At 54.2% G+C, this 21284-nt stretch overlaps 7 protein-coding genes across 7 annotated transcripts; 1 reads left to right on the top strand and 6 right to left on the bottom strand.

Moving 5' to 3' along the window:
* Window positions 1-147: 147 nt before the first annotated feature.
* SCP_0103530 (hypothetical protein) lies at window positions 148-2917 on the bottom strand (the record flags this gene model as incomplete). Its single annotated transcript, XM_027752590.1, has 12 exons — window positions 148-336; window positions 385-516; window positions 569-682; window positions 745-821; window positions 876-1026; window positions 1083-1527; window positions 1586-1667; window positions 1726-1869; window positions 1941-2128; window positions 2183-2316; window positions 2375-2535; window positions 2602-2917. The coding sequence occupies 12 exons, from the start codon at window positions 2915-2917 to the stop codon at window positions 148-150; spliced, it is 2133 nt and encodes a 710-aa protein (XP_027608391.1).
* A 1680-nt stretch (window positions 2918-4597) lies between these two features.
* SCP_0103520 (hypothetical protein) lies at window positions 4598-5309 on the top strand (the record flags this gene model as incomplete). The annotated part of the gene is made up of 3 exons (XM_027752589.1): window positions 4598-4726; window positions 4785-4934; window positions 5010-5309. 3 exons carry the CDS (start codon window positions 4598-4600, stop codon window positions 5307-5309), a joined length of 579 nt encoding a protein of 192 aa, XP_027608390.1.
* Window positions 5310-5380: 71 nt separating this feature from the next.
* On the bottom strand, window positions 5381-5895 carry SCP_0103510 (tubulin binding cofactor A; the record flags this gene model as incomplete). Its single annotated transcript, XM_027752588.1, has 4 exons — window positions 5381-5464; window positions 5515-5601; window positions 5658-5763; window positions 5837-5895. The coding sequence occupies 4 exons, from the start codon at window positions 5893-5895 to the stop codon at window positions 5381-5383; spliced, it is 336 nt and encodes a 111-aa protein (XP_027608389.1).
* Window positions 5896-9946: 4051 nt separating this feature from the next.
* On the bottom strand, window positions 9947-10937 carry SCP_0103500 (predicted protein; the record flags this gene model as incomplete). The annotated part of the gene is made up of 3 exons (XM_027752587.1): window positions 9947-10140; window positions 10192-10743; window positions 10796-10937. The coding sequence occupies 3 exons, from the start codon at window positions 10935-10937 to the stop codon at window positions 9947-9949; spliced, it is 888 nt and encodes a 295-aa protein (XP_027608388.1).
* A 1494-nt stretch (window positions 10938-12431) lies between these two features.
* SCP_0103490 (hypothetical protein) lies at window positions 12432-13366 on the bottom strand (the record flags this gene model as incomplete). Its single annotated transcript, XM_027752586.1, has 4 exons — window positions 12432-12445; window positions 12520-12595; window positions 12693-12861; window positions 13344-13366. The coding sequence occupies 4 exons, from the start codon at window positions 13364-13366 to the stop codon at window positions 12432-12434; spliced, it is 282 nt and encodes a 93-aa protein (XP_027608387.1).
* A 5235-nt stretch (window positions 13367-18601) lies between these two features.
* Window positions 18602-19721, bottom strand: SCP_0103480 (hypothetical protein; the record flags this gene model as incomplete). Its single annotated transcript, XM_027752585.1, has 3 exons — window positions 18602-18876; window positions 18933-19487; window positions 19553-19721. The coding sequence occupies 3 exons, from the start codon at window positions 19719-19721 to the stop codon at window positions 18602-18604; spliced, it is 999 nt and encodes a 332-aa protein (XP_027608386.1).
* Window positions 19722-19941: 220 nt separating this feature from the next.
* Window positions 19942-21147, bottom strand: SCP_0103470 (Putative mannose 6-phosphate receptor-like protein; the record flags this gene model as incomplete). Its single annotated transcript, XM_027752584.1, has 6 exons — window positions 19942-20284; window positions 20343-20404; window positions 20453-20529; window positions 20580-20719; window positions 20776-20925; window positions 21011-21147. 6 exons carry the CDS (start codon window positions 21145-21147, stop codon window positions 19942-19944), a joined length of 909 nt encoding a protein of 302 aa, XP_027608385.1.
* Between the last annotated feature and the right edge of the window lie 137 nt (window positions 21148-21284).

Here is a 21284-nt window from a genome sequence, read left to right as displayed (position 1 = left end):
TAGCTAAAAGGTGTAGGCAAAATTGGGGGAGATATTGGTAAGTAGGCGGGTGCGCCGACTGAGCGGTAAGGCATAGTATTATAATAAGACCACGGGGAAATCATACAATCTTTAGTCTGCCCCAAAATATGTGTCGCATCTACCTGTTCAATCAGTTGTATCCATGGGTTCCTCCCTCGATAGCGCCGGTTCTGCCACCTCAGAGGAAATCGTGTACTCTGAAGGTGTAGGGGGGTAATAGGGCGAAGAGGGAGGAGAGTTAGGATCCACCACCTGTACAGCTACCTCTGGCGGTAGTGAAGTTAGGAATACCCCGTTATTGTGTTTCACAGAATTCTATCACCGAAGTAAGCCTCGCCTTATAGATGGCCAAAGAGAATTTACCTTCACGTCTTCAGGCCATTGCTCACGCCTATTCTCTTCCTCTTCAGCCAACGCACGGCTGTATATCAGGAAAAAAGGGCCTGCTCCAAGGTGCAGGCCTATTGGATCATTGAGAACAATGTCCTCAGAAACCTGAAGAATCTTGACTCAGATATTAATTAACAAGATCTGGAGAACTGCGTACTTGCGTAACCGCATAGTCTACGGTTTTCCACCATATGCCCTTGTCCTTGACGTAAGAGTAGATATGGCTTCGACCAAACAGACCATCATGCACTAGAACCACCCGGAGGTCGTACTAGAAAATTGGGATTGAAATTGCTGAGGCAATCCGTTAATCACCAGATAGGAGTGCATTACCCTGTGCTGCTGCAATTCTGAACATTCGAAGGCATTCGCCGCTTCATTTCTCAGTTTTACTACTGCTGCATCAATGGCTGCAGTCATACTTCTCAGCCATGGATAAAGTGAGTTACGTCAGAATGACTCACTCTGAAGTTCGTTCTCGATTCGTGTCAGAATTTTGCGCAGTTTGAGGGCAGTATCGTGGATTTCCGCCTTACGGTCTGGATCGTCGTTGTGCTCAGCAACATTCTCGTAGTAGTGCAGCGAAGACCGAAGGTCCACTAATGTGTCCCTATCCTACACACGCCATAGTGTGAGTAACCGCATAGACATCAATAAAACGGGAGATCAACTTTGAACCGGAGTAGGGAATCCTTCTTTGACAGCAGACTCTCAGCCTCGGCATTCAAGTCGTGCCTCCGCGCCCGTTTCTGATTGGCAGGCACCATGTTATCCTTCAAGAACTGGTCCAGATACACAGATACTGGATACTTGAATGTTTGCTTCTCAGCGACCTTCGTGCCAGATGGGCCTTTCATGATCGAAGAATATGCGGGAGGGGCAAGGTTGTCACGGATGAGCTGGAAGGCTACGACATCGGATGCCTCGAAGATGACTTGCTGCTTAGCAGAGGGATCGGTTCCAGTCAGCGACAACTCGGACGAGAGGCATGAAACGAGGTCGTTCGTGTCTTCAGAGCCCCGGATGTCGACTTTGACTACGGAAAGGTCAAGGCGGCGGTCGAAAGGCGCTTGTGAGAGGTCTGCATCACTGAAGCCATATCGGAAATGAAGGAGTCTGGTGGACAGTGCAGGTTTAGTACGGCCAGAACTGACATCCAATTTTCATACTCAACCTTGGCCAGGGTGTATAGACTTCAGTCGCAGCTTCAGGATGCAGTGTGGCTTCTATCGTCCATGCCAATCTACTGTAGAACTCTATGATAGCGAGGAGAATGAGCGAAACCGCAATCAATGCGAAGAACATTTTCCATACGGAATGAGACATCTCCAGGACGCTCCACGGGGGTACTCCAATGCTCTGCGGCAAATGCTGCTATGGCGGCATCAATATTAAGCTCGCTCGTCTGTACGAGGTCCATATGGGCGAATATCTCAAGCAGAGACCAGAGCATCATGTCTAGGCAAAATTTAGTACTTATCAAGTTCATCCTAAGCTGTACAAATATCTATGCCAGTAGAAACGCTCACCCGGGCCATCATCGGTTGGAGGACCCGTCTCCTGTTCACCTACCACGTCTGCTTCCGACTCGGCAGCTGACGAGAGCGGCGGGCGCCACTTTGAAATATAATGGCGAACTTGTGGAACGTAGAAGAGACCATGTAGGATGAGCCCGGCATGAGTCAGAGTTCCCTGGCTGGGGCGGAGGGCGATAGGCCTAACAATCATACACATCACTCAGGTGTGCTGGCAGGGTCAAGGCATCACTGACCTGCCTCCTTTCCTTACCCTTTCTTCCAGCGGAAGCTCTTCGAAGTAGTCGCTGTTGTAGTCATATTGGAGGCTTGCCTCAATTGCACGGCTGAGAGACTGGTCGTCCTGCGAGATACTTGCGCCAGTCTCCACCTCCAGAGATGCGAACACGTCAGAATACAACAAATAAAAAAAGACAGCAGAGAACTACATTGGATGGTACAACAGCCCAATTGGGGTCTGGAGCTCGCTCACTCGGACCAAATTTTGGTGGTTGATCTTCCAGTGATGCCTTGAGCGCAAGGGATAACTCTTTGTCTTCATCGTCTGCTGTCAAATCAATTACAGCTGGGGCTTGTTCCGGCCTTGAAGCTAGGTAGTCGGTAAATCAACACCCCTACGTGGACCATGTCACCGCTAGCAACAAATCAAACTCACGGGGTGGTGTACGCGGCCCCGGCGACCCCGACCGTGGCGCCTCGTCACCAGGCAAGCTAATGGTGGGTATGTGCATACCGCTCCTGTCGTTCTCGAGAAGTGCGATGGCAGCCTTGTCCATTTCTCCATTACTCGCACGGAGGGTGCTGAGTGCGATTTCGGGGGCGACATTGCCATCCATCATGGTGATCAGAGCTTCAACATCTTCCAACTCTTTGGCACTTGGCGGCATCGCCACTTTGGGATATGCAGCCATCTTCTGTTTGTGAATGTCCTTGGAAAGTTCGTGGAGACCGGACAATTGCTCTGTTGGCATAGGCTCTCTAGTGCAAACATTGAACTCTCACAAAGACATGAGGATGATGACAACTGACATGTCCTGGTCACTTCACCAGGGTCTGAGATATGGATAGAGACAACTCAGATCGCGTTACGTGCGGCGCAACTGACCAACTTGAGTACTGGCAAAAGTAGGTCAGAATCACGGTGGTACCTCTCCCTTCCCGGTAATAGAGGTAATGCTGGACGTGCTATCGTATGAGATTGCATCGCTCACCGGTGAAAGCTTGAGCAGTATTGAAAAAGAGATGGAGACTCTCGATGAAAGACTCGCAGCCACCGTGACAAGCCTGAGAATCAGGAGCGAGCGATCTTAGATCTCTACTAGATCTTTACCTCCAACCTGGGCGTGACCGCATCACTCGTTCTTGCCGCAAATGCCATGAAAAATGGGCGCAAGTTGACTCCTTCAACTCAGATACATGCGCCGTTGACGCCACGCGAGGTCACCAAGATTGTTCTGCAGACATGTTCTCCGATTTCGTTGGCAACTCGAGCGCGATAGACTTTTGTGCCGGTATCCTCCATACAGGACACGGTTGAGTCTCCAGTACCCTCCAGAGGTAGGTGCCTGATATTGTGCCTCGTTCTATCAAATAGTATGCCTCGCAGGTTCTCAGAGGACCCTGGATAATCCCCCCAAAGGTCGTCGCCCAAACCCCCCCGATTTACAAAAATCTGTCCGGCCCATTTTTGGCCGATTTGGGGACTTTTTTGTCCGGAATCGGCGACGACCCTCGACTTGGCCAATCTTTTGTCCGGATCGCGCAGACGGCCTAGGCCTGAAAAAAGCGATTTTTTTGTCCGGATCATTGCAGATGGCCTTGAAAAGGTGACTTTTTTGTCCGGATTGCGCAGACGATCTCAGAAATGCATTAATTTCGACAAGAAAAAAGGTCGCAGCGGGATTCGAACACAGTGTTATCTACAACATAAACCGCTACCGCTGACAACACTGTACTATGCTGTACCTACTAGTCACATCGATTTTCCAGGCTCCGGCTATCCAAACTCATGTCCGGACAACAGGATGGCCTAGGATCCTCTACCTATTTTTGTGTCCGGATGCTGCGATGGCCATGGTGGCTTTGGGACCCTCATTTGTCCGGATATGGCGATGACCTCGGGCCAAAATTACCAAAAATTTGTCCGGATTTGGCGACGACCTTTGGGGGGATTATCCAGGGTCCTGTTCTCAGTCTCCGCTCTTCACATCTGTTCGGACGTCGACTACTTGAATGTTCGTTTCATTGGTCATCGCCCCTTCTTGTGGTCAATTGTTCTTCTCTCCTTCTCCTCATGCCGAAAAGGCCGCTACTGAGTACTGATGTCTGCGCAAACGTCGATTGTATTTGAGATTTTTGGCGCTGTACGGGAGCAGCAGTGTTTCTCGCAAATATTGGTCGTCCTGGTGAAATAAGCGCCTTGCGGCCCAGGTGTCAGCGTTTCTCTGCACTTAGTCTCCCCAGGCAGAGTAGACACACTGCTTCAACCTTCGTGCCTCAGGATATCCGTGTCTGCACACAGCCGTCTCGGCCCTGGATATCATATTCAACGCTTTTCTAAACACAGTTCGGCGCAGCCGTTGAAGAAAAGCAATAACTAAACTGACTTGAAACTGACCACCGGGCCATTTTATCCCACATACTCACTGTTCATGGCGACCAACAGGAACGCTGCTCCGGGCGGTAGTTTGAGCGGTGCCGGGCAGACGCAAGAACTTGACCCCATATGGATGTCAAGTCGGACGGCGAGACAAATATACGCTCTCGGGGAGGTCGAGAAGGTCAGGACACTCCCGCACAGTTACACTTTGTTGCGACTGTCAATGAATCTCTACGCAGGATATCAGCCGCCTTCTCTCCTTAGCGGCGTCCTCCATCTCACTGCTGACTCTGCCCCAGACCGATGGCGCGAACGACGGCTTGCCACAGGGCGGAGAGCGGTCGGAGCAGTTCGTGTTGGAAGTGAGCGAGTACTTCGAACGGTTGGATGTGAGTCCGTTTCCTTGTATCAGACGCGTCGCCTCGATTTCCACCCGTCGTCCGCACTGAACTATCGATACTCAGAATATACACATTGCCATCCGCTCTTCCTTGGCGCATATCAGGCAGTCACGAATAGCCCCGTCCGCGATCAATGCTCCGCCACCCGGCTTCGTTCCTCCTTCTCTAGGAGTGGGCCTGCCTTCGTCGGATGGTGACTTGCAGAAGGAAAGCAGGGGTTTGCAGGAGGAGAGGGTAGAGAGGGACGCGTGGAAAGGAATCCTGGATGCGCTGACGAGATTGAAGGAGCAGAGAGACAGGGATCGTGCTGCGAAGGATCAACTTGGCCGGACAGCGATGGATGCGCAGATGTCTACGACATGAAACTAGGGGTACATTCAAAAGTATACAGGTAAGTTCTACTACTCTTCCACTTCTTCTCACCATTCGTACGCCTACGTGCTGACTTCTTCGAAGATCGCTTGGGCTTGCACCAGCTCCTCGCTGTTTCCCATGTCTGGTATTTTCTCTGCGGTGACCTGTAAGATGGATCAGGACAACTGCCACCTGACGGACGTCGGACACTGACAATAAGCTCCCTCAGCTCCTGTAGCGCGACTCCGAGGCGATTCGCGGTGTCTTTGACCATCTTCTGGGACTCCTCCAGCATGCGAGTCTGCATCACAGTAGAAACAAAAGTATGGTACAGAGCGTATAGATGTCTTTACGCACCCCATTTTTGATATCCCAGTCCTCCGCGCCTACGGCCTTGAACTTGTCGACCTTGATCCTCTGCTGCACCTCCTCAGTCTGATACGACTTGTGCTCCTTCCATAGCCTAGTTTAAGTATCACCGCAGGCGTTAGTTGCAGGTTCTGGAAGATGCTCGCAGAGTTAGAGTGGTTACAAACCGTTTGCAAACACCGTTCTTGATCTTGAGCTGGCGGCGGAGAGCAGCAACTTCGGCCATGTCTGTAGATATACTGGTTTGTTCAAAGTCAAGAGAAGGTTTCCAGATTGGGATCAGCAGCTCCAGCGTGGGGCAGCGACGTCAATGTGCACCAGATCTCCATCTTCTCCAAGAGATCCTGGATACAAGATGCAGCGATTCCAATTCGCGCGATATCTTATCATCAATTTATGCCCCGCCTGACGTAGTTGACGCGAAGGTAAACTGGGTGCAAAACAATAATATTGTCCGTGTTACGACCTGGCTGTTATCGTATGCCCTCAGTTTCGGACATAGTACGGAATTCGATGGATATAACATTAAGACGACATGATCGTACGCGACTAGCCGAGCCCTACGCAAACATGAAAGGAACTCGAGGAGTCGATGCCCACTGGGAAATTCGTACATCCCACAGGACTATAGCTCGTCCATCGTGTAAACTTATTCATGCTCCTCGTGATATATATTGGCCGACTCCTAGTGGTCGCCGAAGAGCGGCATACGCAACGCCATATGCTGCCGTGGATAGGCGACGAACTCATCGACGTGCAGAATACCATGGCCACGCGCAGAAATCGCCATCACTGACTACTCGGTAACCCAGGAGGCCGCTGCGGACCCAGCACACATTCGCATTGCAAGAGACGTCGTCTACGCCAAAGGATAGAGGTGCAGTCAGTCATACGCGAAGAATGCCGGGAGAGCGGGATGGCCCATTCACTATCTGCAAGATATGGGGGAATCTCGTTCGCATAATAAGTTTGAATGAATCGACGGCTCACAGCTCTCGAAATCAGATCGTGTCTCGATGCAGTCAAGCGCCTCGGACGAGCTCCGACCAGCGAATCTGTAAACTCGACTACCAATGAGCCCCCTCAGCGCACATCGCATGCTTTCGCATAACCGTGTAACTGGAGGGGGCAAGGGTTTTCAACATTATCGGGGTAGCTACAAGTCGCCGAGTCTGCTGTTCCTTCAGTCCAGCGCGAGATGAGTCAAAGATCCGAAGACTCGGAAGCAAGGACGTGATATAAGTCAACGCATCTGTGGCTGCTGCGACGCCAAAAGATGTACCTGCCTAAGGTGGCAATCAGTTCACAGCGGTCGCACAGAATTATGCCTGCTCACAACGTTGATGTATGCGTTCAGTTCATCATCGATGAAGCCTGCGATGCCCAACTGGCCGATCCATATCGCTGAGACAAGATATGTAAAAAGTCAACTGACAGATCACCCATATGATGTCCTTCGTAGGGGCGGATGGACCAGGATGGACCAGACGAGCAGCAGGAGTGGCAACACTACGACAGGTCGACAAGCAGTACAGCCTGAGTAGAACAGAACAAAGCCGCAGATACGAGTTGCACGAAATATTATCAGTGTAGTTCCCATGCCAGTCTGATAGAGCATGCTGCTGTGGAGGGGCGACGAACGTGTGGTTGACGTGCACGATACCGTGGATCCGAACATCCGGGCCCCAGACTCGATTCTTCTCCTACAAAGAAATTGGCACAAGAAGGGACAGGGACGCGCAGACGAGTCGGAACAGACGAAATCCAAGAGGAAAGTCTGCCCTGCAGACTCAGTCACTTTAGGGCACTCACAGCGAAGCTCGTCGAGGGTGCGATAACACCAGAACAAGGGAAAATAAACCGGAGGGATGATAGCGGATGGATGATAGACACCGTGACCACCTTCCAGTATGTTCGGAGATGCGATGGGTGAGGAAGAGCAATCGTACTCAAAAGTCACTAGCCTGAACCTCTGCACAGCCAGTCTGTATGCGTCCCAAACGAATCGAATATACCGAGACACTCGTTCTGCTTTCCGTGTCACCGACGACGTGAACGACGACCAGTGCATATCGTGTACGTTGATCCATCCGATATCCTGAGGCACGAAGGTTCAAGCAGACTCGAAGTATCAGTCTGCCCACGGGAGACTAGTACGATCCGCGCAACTTGGCCTGGACGGCGACGGTCAAGATCACACAGACGCATACATACTAAGTAGGCATGTACTCTGAGTGTCGCCGCAAAACCACTGGTATTGGAAGACTCAAGAGTAGCTCATCAGTTCTAGGAACACCAAGAAAGCCACAAACGATGCATGTTTTGGGACAAGACTCACCGACACCCCGACGGCGTTCTTCACAGCGTCGGAGACCGCACACCTAGCAGAACAGTCACGGTTCGACGGCGAAGCTATAAGTGAAGGGACAGCCACGGGAAGCTGAGTAGAGGGTAGTCGACGGTCGATGACAGCTGCATCATGTACAAGGATATCGATAACGACTCCACAAGTGCCAGAAGCGCACAAAAAGAGAAGATGAAATATCGTAATCCTGAAATCAACGAGACGGAACACTCACGCCCGGGCTCGAGCTCCTCGGAAGGTGGTAGATCACCAAAAACGCACCAGGATCCGCGTCGACGCCGATCTTGACTACCAGGACCGGCCGGCCGCGATTCAACAAAACCTTCACACTGGTGATAACGTTCACACAATTAACACAATGACATAGAGATCGTCAGATATCATTGGATCATCGGTACTACAAAGCAGGCACTCGTACTGCGCAGCAAGATACAATCAGTATATACAGCGCATCCAGGACCGAGCGCGGGGGAGATGGCTACAGAAGTGGGTACCGCGGCGATAGGGATACGCGCGGGAGCAGAGGAAGAAAAGGTAGGGGCGGGGGGCGACAAGCCGACGCGGACGGGGCACGGTGATGTACGACGATGAGTACTAGCTAGTAGCACTGGTGGCAAGCACGAGCAGGCGACGATCCAGGGCATAGGCGGGGCATAGAGACGAAGAGCACGCGGCATTCCGTCGGGACAGCGCGCGCGCGAAGCCTGCAAGCAGACTCGCGCGGCGCACGCACGACTGCAACTCGCACCGCACCCACGGCGCTCGAACACCGCAGTGCACTCAACTCCGGTTGGGCGTGACTGGCACGCGCGCGGTCGGGGCGAGGCGAAGCGGGTGAGCAGCGGGTGGGGTGGAGGAGTCGGAGCGGACGGAACGGCGAAAGTCTTCATGAACAAATGCCCGCCCTCGCCATGTCTTCCCTGTCTGGAGTGCTGGCTGTCGTGTCGCGGTTGGGGGTGCCGCGCGCACACGGAACGGCGCGGGGCTTGTCGCGTGCCATAGCCAGGCAAGTGGGACGGAGAGGGCGGGTCAGGAAGCGGCGCAGCGGACGCGGCGGTGATCAGGCGCCAGATTCGCGCGCGCGGGGACAGTGCGAGACGGGCATATGGCATACAATTGATGGGGGTAGAAGACGGCGAAACTGGTGGTTGTGGAATCGTTCTGGGGTGTGGTAGAAATGTCGAGACGGTAGACGAGACACGAGCCGGTGTGTCGGCGCGCACGGCGGCGAGGCACGTAACCACAATTAAGTGGTCGTCGCCATCAGCCGGATGCGCAGGGCGGGACTGGTACGGGCTAGAGGAGGGGACAAGCGACGGAATGAGAAACAAGAAAGCTCGCGCGGGGAAGCGAGGCACACGCTCGGCGTCGCTGCAAGCGGACGCGGCTGTGCACCTCAAGCTCCCTTCCGCGGTCTTGCGTCGGTGACGTGTCGCTCCTCCACATCGCACACGTTCGTAGGCGCCATCTTCGTGAGGTAGTCGTCGAGTCTCCGGGGCGCGGCACGGCCGCGAGACATTTCGGGGAGCCGGCGTCGAACTGGCGTGCGTCGCGGACACACGACCAACCAAGCTCGTTCCGTAGTGAGAACACCCTGGAAAGATAAAAAGACGGAAGACACTGTGGAAGGCGGGATGGAGAATGCAGGGGACGGTGATGAGTGTGAAGGAGGATGGGGAAGAAGGAGATTGCCGGTAATAAAGAGAATAAAAATTGCGTAAAGGTGTTAAAAGGGGATGCGTAAATGTAGAGTCCTTCGTAAATCGTAAGCATCTCTGCGTTCCTGGCAGGGAAAGACTCGCAACTTCATGCGGGGTCATCGATACAACGTAAAAGTTTTGTCCGTTATCTGTGGGCGCGCGTGTCCGGACGCGCACGACGAGCTTTTGCGCAGTGATTGCGGGAGGGGCAATCAAAACACCGTATTGGTGGGTGCCTGCTGCGCAGCGGCGACCGCGGAGGCGGCGGCAGCGTGGCGTTGCTCAGCGGTGCCGAGCATGAGCGCCTCGTTGACGTGCCTAAGACGAGCGGTCTCCGACTCAGCCTGCTGGAGTCTCGTCTGCAACTGCTGCTGTGTCATCTCGAGGTAGCGAATGTGTGTGGTGGCTGCACAGAAAATCAGCATTCATCAAATGCTGGCTGGGAAACCTTACTCACCCCGATCCAGCAAGGAAACCTTGCTCGACTTCTGGTTCGACACGGGGAGGGCATCCTTCAGGCGGCGGTACCCGTCGCGGAGCTCGTCACGTCTCCTCTGCTCCGACTCGATGCGCTGGCGGCGGATCTCCTCGCGGCGCATGTCGTTGTTCGCGGACGTCGAGACGGGGTTGAAGTCGTCGTCGTCGTCGCTCGCGAACTCGTCGACCTTGGCGCGCTTCTTCTGCCTCGTCGACGAGCGAGTGACGGTGGCAGCGATGGGGTTGAAGCGGTGGGAGCGAGGTACGGCGGCGAGTGAGCCGGGGGGAACGGAGGGGCCCGGGGAGTGGGTTCCGCTTCCGCGGCGACTACGGCTGGATGTGACGCTGTCGGCAGACGAAAGCTCGCCAGCGCTCAGGGTGTTGAGCGCACCCGGGTAAATGCTGCTGGGGGTGAAGGGGCGTCCTGGGGAGCTGCCGTTGTAGGTGCCGCCGGAAGAGTAGGTGTACTCGTTCATGCCGTTGGTGAGGTTCAGGGAGTTGAACCCGAGGCGGGGGGAGCCCTCTGAAGGAACTAGATAAAATTGAGTACGTTACGCGTCTAAGTGTGGGAAGGATATACGCACGTCCGAGGGCGAATGGGGAGTGGGGGTACTGCAGGTAGTCGAGACCGGTAGAAAGATCGTAATTGCCGAAATTAGCAGAATCCATGAAGTCGGTGTGGGGCTTGGCGTTGTCGAGGATGTGCTCAAGATGGGCGGTCTCCATTGCTAGTGGGCGGTGCAGAGTAGACGTGGCTGAGAAAAGCTGGACGTGGAGCGGCGTATATCACAGATATGCGGGAGCGTTGTGCGGGCGGCAGCGGAGGAATAAATGAGGTTGAAATATGCCAGATGCCTACGCGAAGAAGAGAAGGGTTATTGTGGGAGCGTTGTCCTGGAAGAGAGCGGGGACGTACTTGTACGGAGACAACAAAGTCGGGAGATGTTGCGACCGAGATGGGAGGAATACAAACGGACAATAAGAAGAAGAAAGCCGGCGGGGGAGGAGAGGTGGATAGGCGGGAGGGATAAGGGAGAGCACTCATGCCGAAGAGGCTATATACAACAGGGAAATGAATTTCACTCACCGTCTGCCGTGACGCGATCACGCGTGACAAAATACATCCGCGGCGTTTGGTCACTTCCAGCGGCTTGGCTTGGATCGACTCGCCATCACCCGCGCAGCGTAAGCTCCCTCTCGCTCTGTGTCACCTTTCCCCGCTGCCCTGCCCTCCTCATCGTTGATTTCACCGCTTTTCGAGACGCTCTGCCCCACCCAGCCCTCCTCAACGCACCCGTAGACACCGCGGGCGTTCCGGGAGGACCCGCGAGTAGCGTAGCGTGCAATCAGCAGAAAATGCGTTTAATTTTACATACACGGCGGGGACCATCGATCTCCCACTCGCTGGCGAGAGCTTATCGCACGGACCATCGTCTGGGGGGCTCTTCCCGGAAAGGAAGGTGTCCCAGCTCCCTTCGCCGTCCGAACCTTGTTTTGCGTCCCTTCTCTTCTGAGCGAACCCACCTGCCTCGTGCCCGCAACTCCGCGTCCCCTCCAGCGCCCACAGCGTTGTTTTCATTTCCCCAGCCAGCCGCGCCCCGTCTCTCCCATTTTCCCTCCATTGTCTCCGTTCATTTCCAGAGGCCCATCCTTGGTCCGATCATTTTACCCATGTGCGCCCCCACTCCCGCTCTCGCTCTCGCCCAATTCTCGCTCTCGTCTCCGTGTCTGCGCTGCACGTTCCACGCAGCACGCCCCGCCAAAATGGGCACCCTCCTGCCTCTTGACGGCGCCACTCTATCCAACACCGGTCGGAACTCTGTACCACACTCTATCACTCATCTCTCGTAAACTCCGCGTCACTTGACTCCCCAGACGCGCTCCGAATGACACCGGTTCGCACACGAGTGTATTCCCCGCGCGCGTATTTCCAGGCGCCGCGCGTGTAGCTATCTACACGCCTACCGAAACCGCACAACCAGAAGCAACACACAGAGCACAAGACCACAAAAACGCAAGAACAGTCGTGAGATGTCGTCAAGTCCAGGCAACAAGTCAGTCGTAATGGGCGGTCGTAAGTCATGAGGGTCGTGATCGTGAGAGCAGTCACAGTCGAAAACAGAACAAGAAGATGGCAAAACAGAAACAAGTGACGTCGGAGAAAAACAAGAATGTGAAGAGCACGTAGAAAGCGTCCCGTGCTGAGCCCGTCGTCACAGATCAGGCGTAATATCCTGCCCAAATTTTTCACTTAGAGTCAGACGACACAACACCGAAGCCCGCGTCAAGGACATGTTGGGGCACCCACCATTGCCCGTCGCCTTCATCCCTGCGTAGTCCTCCAGAAGCTTCCCGTAACGCCACGTCAAGAAAAACATGTACAGCTGCGTAGGGGGCCGACAATGCCAATTCAGGCAAGTTCGCGCAGCCATCATATTAGTGCGGAACTTCAGACCGTGATACCTTCCGGGAGGTGCTCACCTGGAAGGCCAGGTCGACGATCAACGAAACTATGAACGCCGCATACAGCGAGGGAAAACCCGCAGTGCAGAAGGTAGACGGCAGCGCCGTCTTTCCGCCATAGCCCGCCGCTGCTGACGCAGACCATAGCTGTCGCCCGTTGGCACACTCCCACTGAAACTCGGCTTGCCTGTCGGAGGCGCATGAGAACGTTCACGCGAATCAGGAGGCACAGAACAAAGAAGACACAAGAAATTTGGAAGAAAAACGTGGTCGAGCCAGAGTCGGTCATCTGGCGCATCCGGAATGAAGTGTAATGTGATGTTGAAGAATGGGATGTGAAGAGACGATAAAGGTACGAGAATATTGTAAAGACAGGGTGGCAACCCTGAAGGTCCGCAGCTCTTCTCGCAGTGAATGACTTGGGCCACGGAATGTACGAGAATCACAGCGAAGTTGATGTAACAACAGAGTTAAGGTAGGACCCCTCAAAAATCCACATTACCGGCTTCCACAACGGAACATGCGAAGCAATTCATCTGAGAGCCAGCGGGCAATAGGAGACCACAAATTGAATACATGGGAGAAAACAAAGCACAAATCCACACAGATCCACACCACCGGGTAATCAAGAATGGTTCCAAGTAAAGAGAGAGAGGGTCAGACACTCACCCGCGTTGCAGTTCGACGATCATGAAAATGGCACGAATTGCGCAGATGATGATGATGGCCTATGGCCATAGCCCTACGCATACGCGTGTCCAAAGATACGACCGCTGTGCGCCCAGACCGTATACTCGTCAGTCAGTCGATTTCACCGAGGCTCGCGTGAAGCGGAGAAATTGGAGGGCACGTACATTGGCCAGCGCGAGCATATTGATCAGCGCAACGAGGGCTACGAGTAAGCCAATCCCACCGTAGATCTGCCTGCGGTTTGGTGCGGTTAATTCATGTAAAAAATAACATGTATGGAACTTGGACAACCATTCTGGGTATGTGAAGTAGATGTATGCGCCCTATACGAATAGCACGACCGATCCGACGGCGCTGTACAGCTAGGGGCATATAATGAAGTGTTTCAGAGCGTGGTATGAATCACAAACTGAAGAGGCAGTACAGCAATTAAGAGGGCCCACGCCATGGCGCCCGAACGCTGGGAGATGGCTCGTCGTCAGTGGCACACCGCGTCACATAATTATTAAGATGACCGCACCAAGGGAAGGAGCAGAAGACAGTTGTCACACCTGGATCACCGCACGCATCCAAAACACAAGATTGGTTAGTTCTTCACTGAAGCCCTTCACACAATCGTACACCACGCACCACATGTTGAAGGAACGCACGCGAGAAGAGGAATGAATGTAATGGGGGCGTCACTACTGAGCTAACAGCAGTGTCTTGACGCTCGGATAGGACGAGAGGGTGTCGCGAGGGTATGTGTTGTGAGGAGGGCGGGGTTGAAGACGGCGTCGAGGGTATCCGAGCGCTGCTGGGCGAGGACGAGGGGCAGACCAGGCCGACGTCGACGGGCGGGACGATCAAGGCACACACGCTAGTCCGCGATGCACGTTTGCGCTCCTGTGACCGTCACACCTGCTATAACTGACGTCACTTTCCTGGTATAAACCCGGCCCGCCCTCCCGCGTGTCACATAATTTATTCCTCCGCTGTGACACGATCTGCTCCCGTTGAGTCAAGATGCAGATCCTCATCTCCTCCAAATTGCCTGCTAGTCGGCATGAAGGCATCCAAACGAAACATAATATTTCCACGGAACAGTATCGCGGTTCAAGAGAAACGTGCCAGAACATCCATTGCGGGGAAGCATCTCAGCGCTACCAACGCGGAACGCGGGAAATCTGCGAGTGCCGAGCAGGTTTAGGACCTCGTTCTCCTTCCTCCTGAACATTCTACTCACAAAGTCCATCATACTGCAGAACTTCATCTGATAGATACGTTTATGCAGAAGAATCCCGTGGGCCGAGGCGCGGCAGAAGTGAGAGCCCGCTACACAAGTTCTAACAGCTCACTCCGGCGTCGTCTTCTGGGTATCAGATGGTGGAATACAGTGTAGACGCTTCGATCCCCTTCCTCCTCCTGCGGTGGCATACGGTGTGACGCTGACGTACCGGAGCCTACTGCACTGTCACGCGAATAGGTCAGGCACCCACTCTTGCTTCGTAACCCAGAGCAAGCAGGCTTTGGCCTTCTGACCGTCCGGAAATACGATGCGGGAGTCTACGAGCGGTCGGAACGCGGCTTGACAAGAACACACGTGGAGCTCCTGGACCCTGCTCGCACTCGATTCACGAGGCCGACACAGCAGTGCGTTTCCTTCCTCTACGCCACGACGCCTGAAAGGTCGCTTGCATTGCACGTACTGAAGGCCGGGTGCGTCTGTGCTCCAAGGTCCGTGTCTGCAAACGGATACACCTCCGGTGCCGATGTCAAGTGAGTGGAAATGAGTGCTGTGCTGCAACGTTGTCGTCTCATGCACGCTCTCGAATGTATTCCTTTCAGTCACGCTCTTCCTGCCATGCACTCCAATTTACAATTACTAACCCACTTCCAGGAAATCCCTACCAGTGACAGAACGGACCATCGATGTTCAAGAGAACATGCGAATGTTCCTACTCCTTCACTTCTGCGCAGGCGGATGCCGGTTATATGACACCCGCGCTGAAGTTGCAGATGCGCGTTCATTTATGGTGGGGACTTCGGATTCCATAGTCTGGACTTTCATTAAAGTGTTTGCACCACTCGCGTGCACGACGCATAACGGTATCTATACATTGCCACATATCTCGTAGGCTTCGAAGACTCGTCTTTCCCACATTTCTACTGGCTGCTCGATGATGGGGTGCTCTCCAACTGCTCGAGGAAGACGATCCATCGATGGCACTCGTATATCGCATCTATCCGTAGATCAGCTCGCAAATCCCGCATCTTGGGCGTCGCAGCACAAGGCAACTGGAGAACAAGAGCAGGTCTTTGGAACAAGTTAACCTCGTTAGGCCGAGAGTCCTGGAAATCATGGGGATGAACGCGCGATGGAATGTCCGGATGGGCCTGATGTACCGCTGCCCGTGTCCGCTCGAGGCGTACGAGCGTTTTGATACGGTTCAATGTACCACAGCCGGGTTCAAGGTTCGTCTGCTTGCCAGATACAATCATCTCCGCCAGCGTCTCAGCCGCGTCTCTCCGTCTGCATTTTGTGGAAGGCGACACTCTGGTTTAACATTTGGCGTCTGAACGACAATTACCACATGTATGTACCGACCTCCCGCTTCTAGAGCCTTGCATGACTGCTCACTGTTCTGCCGAGTTTCGACCGACAACTGCCTATGGCAGCGTTTGCGAGTGCTCTGATGCCGAGGTTAAAACACGTTGCCTACGTGCAGCTACGGCGTCCATTTTGACTGAGCTTTAGGTGTCCGTATCTCCGGGAGAGTTTGCCTCTGGGGACGACGACGATCTGTTCACTCGCTGCATTAGGAAATATCATCCAGTTTTCTGCTTCTTCTGTTCACGGAAAGGGTCGTAGCTTCACGTCTCTTCCTTCTGGTAGCCCTGGCTTCGTTCCGTGGCTTCTCCAAATCCGACTCAGGCATTTGTTGCCCATAGTTGCTATTCTCGACTATCTGTCCGCCCGAAGCTGGGATTCTGCTACAGGACAGCGTCTCGTATGGTCACCTCGGAATTTCTATCTCACTGCGGTGCTTTTGTTCGAACGCTATTGAGTTTGATACGTCGTCGTAGGTCGAGCTTCGCCCGCTCTCCGTCTTCTGGGATTGTATGCCGCAATCGCACCAACCACCGAATGACCTAATACCGGTTAACCGATGCTGTTGAGGCTCTTAGGGGCCTGGTTGATAACTGGCTGCAGCAAGCTTGGATCTCGAATTTGATTCCCCGAATATGTATGGCAATGCCTCTTCCGCCCCCGCGCCCCAAAGTGGCAAGTGCGATACGCGACTCCGTCGCGTAGGCAGACGCTGGCTTCGCCAACGATGCGCTTGTGGGCGCAGACGGCGTGTCCAGCGACGAAGGATGCACTTCTTGATCTCCTACGCCCCGGACTAACGCTGTGGGGAATGATATTCTCATCTCACACCGAGAGCAGCTTCGTGCGCTTGCTACCCGAAGTTACGGACCGTCTATGACTCATCTTTTGTGTGCAGATGTAAAGTTTTAGGTTTCTGTTTGATCTGGCTGCAGAAGGGGTCCCTGATGACTCTGGCCCCAGACCCGAAGGCTCCCCGACCTCGACAACTGATACGTGGCGGGCTTCGAAGTTAAGCAGACCACAGATTTCATAGTGAGTCTGTCTATCATGTGATTGCTGCTACGGTGTTGCTCAGCCTTTCTCCCACAATATCGAGTGCTAGAACGGCGACTGCGCCGCCCCTCGATTAGCTAGGCTAGGAACACGGCCGACTGCCCATCTACGAGACTTGCGGCGCAAAGGTAGGCAAGGGTGCGCACTGCGCACCACCGGACGCTGTTCCTATCAATATGCCGGAGAACGCACTAGCGCAGCCCTGGCGTCGCGATTCCAGGCCGACGCTATACTTATACGAGCCCTCTCCCATGGAGTCCCTCGTCTAACTTAATCCTCCCCCCGCTTCCAACTTCATCGCCTTGCCTCGTGTACGCTGGCACCACTGCGCCCATGGGATCATCCTATCTCTGCCTTATTTTACTGTCTCCGATTGGCATAATGTCGGTTTGTCATGGCTTCCCCGAGTTGCGACGCCCTCCTCAAGTCACCGCAGCTGGGTAGCAACTGGGGAGACAATCTCGCAAATGGGTCCATGCGCATTCGGACAGCCCCCGCCATCCTTGACTGGACGTTCGCTTGCACCTAGTCCCCTACTTTTGCTGATGAGTCGGACAAACCCACTGCTATTATCATCGGACCGACTTGACTCACTGTTCAAGATTTGGTTCTGTGGCCCCACAGTTTGGGATCTCAACAGGACACATTTAGACGTAATAATGTTTGGACCAAGGGATCAGTGATGTGACCACACTTCCCAAGCTCTTGTTCTAAGGTGGTCGCATTCCATTGCCAGAGGTTAGTACAAGCGGTTAGTACGTACGCAAGGAGAGATGGAAACAGATAATGTGTAATGTAACGGCAAGGACGCGGGACCAAGAGATAACGTAGCGTTCTCTGTTCTACAAATGACATTGTTCTCTTCAAATTTTACCCAGCGATCCGGGACGGGGAAAAAGACATGGGCGACTCAGACGGACCGACAGCACAGCGGATGGGGTATGGGGCCTCGCGGCCTCGCCTGGCGCCTTCTGCTCTCCTCGGAAGTAACTTCGACAAGGGAGGCATCACGCAAAACGGGCATGCAGGAAACGCCGGCGACCACCCGATCATCGATCAACGAGCTGTGGCGGATCGACAGCGTACATCTCGGATCGGACAAGCGGATAGCGGACTGCACCCTGCAGCGTGTTTTCGCAATGCGCCAGCCTGCAGCGTCGAGCGGCAGAGCTGTCCCTACTTTCGAAAGGGGAAGGTGGGGATGGGAGGGAGGAGCTGTACCGACGCACGCGCCGGGCGGAGTACACGTCTCGCATCCCTTCGGTCGCGTTCGGTGGCGTCGTCCCCGCCGCCACCGCCGCCACAAATTAGATGTACTGCATCATCCTCCTCTGGGCATACGCGCGCCACACTTCCAGAGGTGGCAATGGACGACGGATAAAACGGGAGGTGGGTGACAAGAATGGAAACATGGAAAAAACATGGAAGAAACATTGATTGAATAGATGAGATTGTTGTTGAGATGACAATGATACGGCAGACTGTAAAGATTGAGGTCGTAGCGAGAGAGAAGTTGGAGAGGTTGTGGGAGATGGAGGGCGTGTTCGTGTTCGTGTGGTTGCGTTAAGACGTTTGATGGCTGCTTTACGCGTCAATAGCCACCATCAGAGGGAGATGGACTCGACTCTTCGTGGGGAGGCTCTTGGCCTGCCACAGAGGTCAGCTGAGACTGCTGCGAACCTTCAGGCGGTGGGGACAAAGGTCGCGAATCCATGCCGCTCAGCTGTCCGGGCGAAGGAGAGTTGCCTACGCCCAAAGATATTTTCTCGTTCAGTGACCGCAGTCTCTGCACTTCCTGCTCTATCTGGGCGAGACGAGCCTGCAGTTGCCGGTTTGACTTCTCCAACGATACAATGTGATTTGTCGCTGAGCGCGCGGAAATTCATTAGAGGCACCTGGAAATGAGATGTGGCGCAACTCACCGCGCTCGAGAAGAGAGACCTTGCTGCTCTTCTGGTTGGAGACAGGCAGGACCTCTTTGAGACGAGCGTAGCCATCGCGAAGTTCATCTCGGCGCCGCTGCTCAGCCTCAATCCGCTGCCTGCGCGTTGCTTCCTTTCTAGTATTAGCAAGGCTCTCTGCAATGTTGACACCCATATGGTCGTCCTCGTCGGATAAAGAACGGCCGCGGCTCCGGCGACCGGCGGATGAGCTCGTGGGGGAAGGCGTCGGATTGTACCGCAGGGGGTTGCGGTGTACGAGACTGTTTGCGCGGGAGGAGGAGGGAGAGCCGGTTGCGCTGCTGTTCCTGGAGTGGTGGTAGATGCCGTCCGCGGATGTGTCTGATCCGGAGATGGGGGGAGAGAGAGGGTCGTACATATTGGGTGATTGCGGGGGAGGCGAGGCGGAGACGGGCATCACGCCATGAGGCGGGGACGCGGAATACACGGGCTGGGAAAAATGCTGGGCGGGGATCATGTTGAGGGAACGTTGGTAGTGCATTGCAGCCTGGTGCATGTCCGAGTCCGACATATGACCTGTTCGAGGACAATAGAAAGAATGAATGAGACCGGAAAGCGGTACGATTTACGAGGAGACGCACGAGGAGGCGGGCCAGGATGCACGACCTGATAGGACGGCATCTGGGGAGGATACACGAGGCCGTACGAAGAGTCGTCCTCTGATGGGTACATGGCAGAATAAGAGGCGGGGACGTTGAAGTTTTGCTGCTGATCGTCGTGGACGGACTGCTGCTGGTGCTGCTGGTCCATGTTTTCGTGGCGGGTCGTACACGCAGGAAATGCGATTAAAAGGATGTAGAAAACAAGAAGAAGGAGGGAGACACCTCGACTCAATCCCAACTTCGGAGCGGTCAGTTAGCGTCCCGCCCATCAGGCGCCCGCCAGTTTCTTTTATCCCTTTGTTCCTCCGTTGCCACTCCCCTTGTCGTCTTTGACGTCCGAGGATACACATCTGTATAGTTACAGTACTTCACAAACGAATCACCCCTGCAGAGTCCATGCCCGGAGGCCGGGGCGTCGTCGTGGGCTCGCCCTCACGCCCGGCTTCCGGGTCACGCGATGCCTCCTCTTCCTGCTCATCCAGGAACCCAGGAGGTCCACCCATCATCGACTCATGCTCCTCGGTCATCCCGCGGTAGCCACCGCGCCACGAACCGTCTCTGATTCTCTCCATCCAATCGCGGAAGAATGCCACCATGTCGCTGAACGACATCATAGGAAGTCGCGGTATCTGGTCGAATCCCCGCAGCTCCAGTACGTATCGCTTATACCAGGTTCCCACGAGGATGTACAACATGAACACCGTGCCGAGTCTGTATTTTTGTTCGCGTAAGCGTGACATGCCTTCCATATAGTTGACAAGGAACCTACATTGCTACGACGATCACCAGGAATCCCCATGAGCCTCCACGCTCGTTCGTCGGACAAGCAACCTAACACAATCAGCACAAGGGCGGGAACACAGCACGGATGCAACTGACATGGGTTCTCCACTCGACAAAAAATGCACAAGCAGAATCGTCGTCTGGCGGCAACTGTGCAACCAACTCAGGACTTCCTGTTCGGAACTCAGTCGAACGTCCGGAACAATTCAAGTATCCGTCTCACCTGCACCGAACACTGACGTATCGCAGATGAACCGGATCGCCGTCGACGCAGTCATGTTATCGGCAGTAGGACATTGGGACCCATCCGTCGTCACGAGTAGTGGGTGACCATTCCGAACGAGAAGGGTTGTATTCGTATACCTGCGTTTTGTGTGCTCAGTCCGGCTGGCACAAATAATAACACGAAGCAGGCTCACCCTATGGAGAAGTCACCCCGCGGCCGGTGTATGAACCCGGCGACATCCTTGGGCCTGTCGACGTGCATTGCCCATGTTTCACTGACCACAGGCTTGCACACATTGATAGTAAACTTCTCGCCGCTCGGTGACATGAATACATAGTCTTTACTGAGAACTGGCGTTGATTAGCTTATCAGGATACATAGTGGAAGGGAACTGAAACTGTTTGGACTGTCAAAGGGTATGAAGATACCTTGCTCTCAGTGGGCTCAGATTATAAAAGTTGTCTCCATCACGCGCGGTGCATGGCTCATCCGCAAGCGTCCTTGGTACCAATGCTCCCAAGACGAAGAATGCTATAAGACAGTAGAGATGCAAACAGTGCTGCATTTCCGGTCGACCCTCTGAGGAGAACAGATGAGACAGAGGAAAGAGCAAGCCGCAGTCGCAGCGACTGGAAGCTGTAAGACTTGGCGGCAGTGGCACAGCGGCTCGGTCTTCAGCCACTGTGACAGTCACGCGACCGT

Source organism: Sparassis crispa, assembly GCF_003851025.1.
Source record: "Sparassis crispa DNA, contig_000000F, whole genome shotgun sequence".
NCBI lineage: Eukaryota > Fungi > Basidiomycota > Agaricomycetes > Polyporales > Sparassidaceae > Sparassis > Sparassis crispa.
The sequence above is the reverse complement of the archived record's forward strand: the minus strand, read 5'-3'. Positions and strand labels throughout refer to the sequence as shown.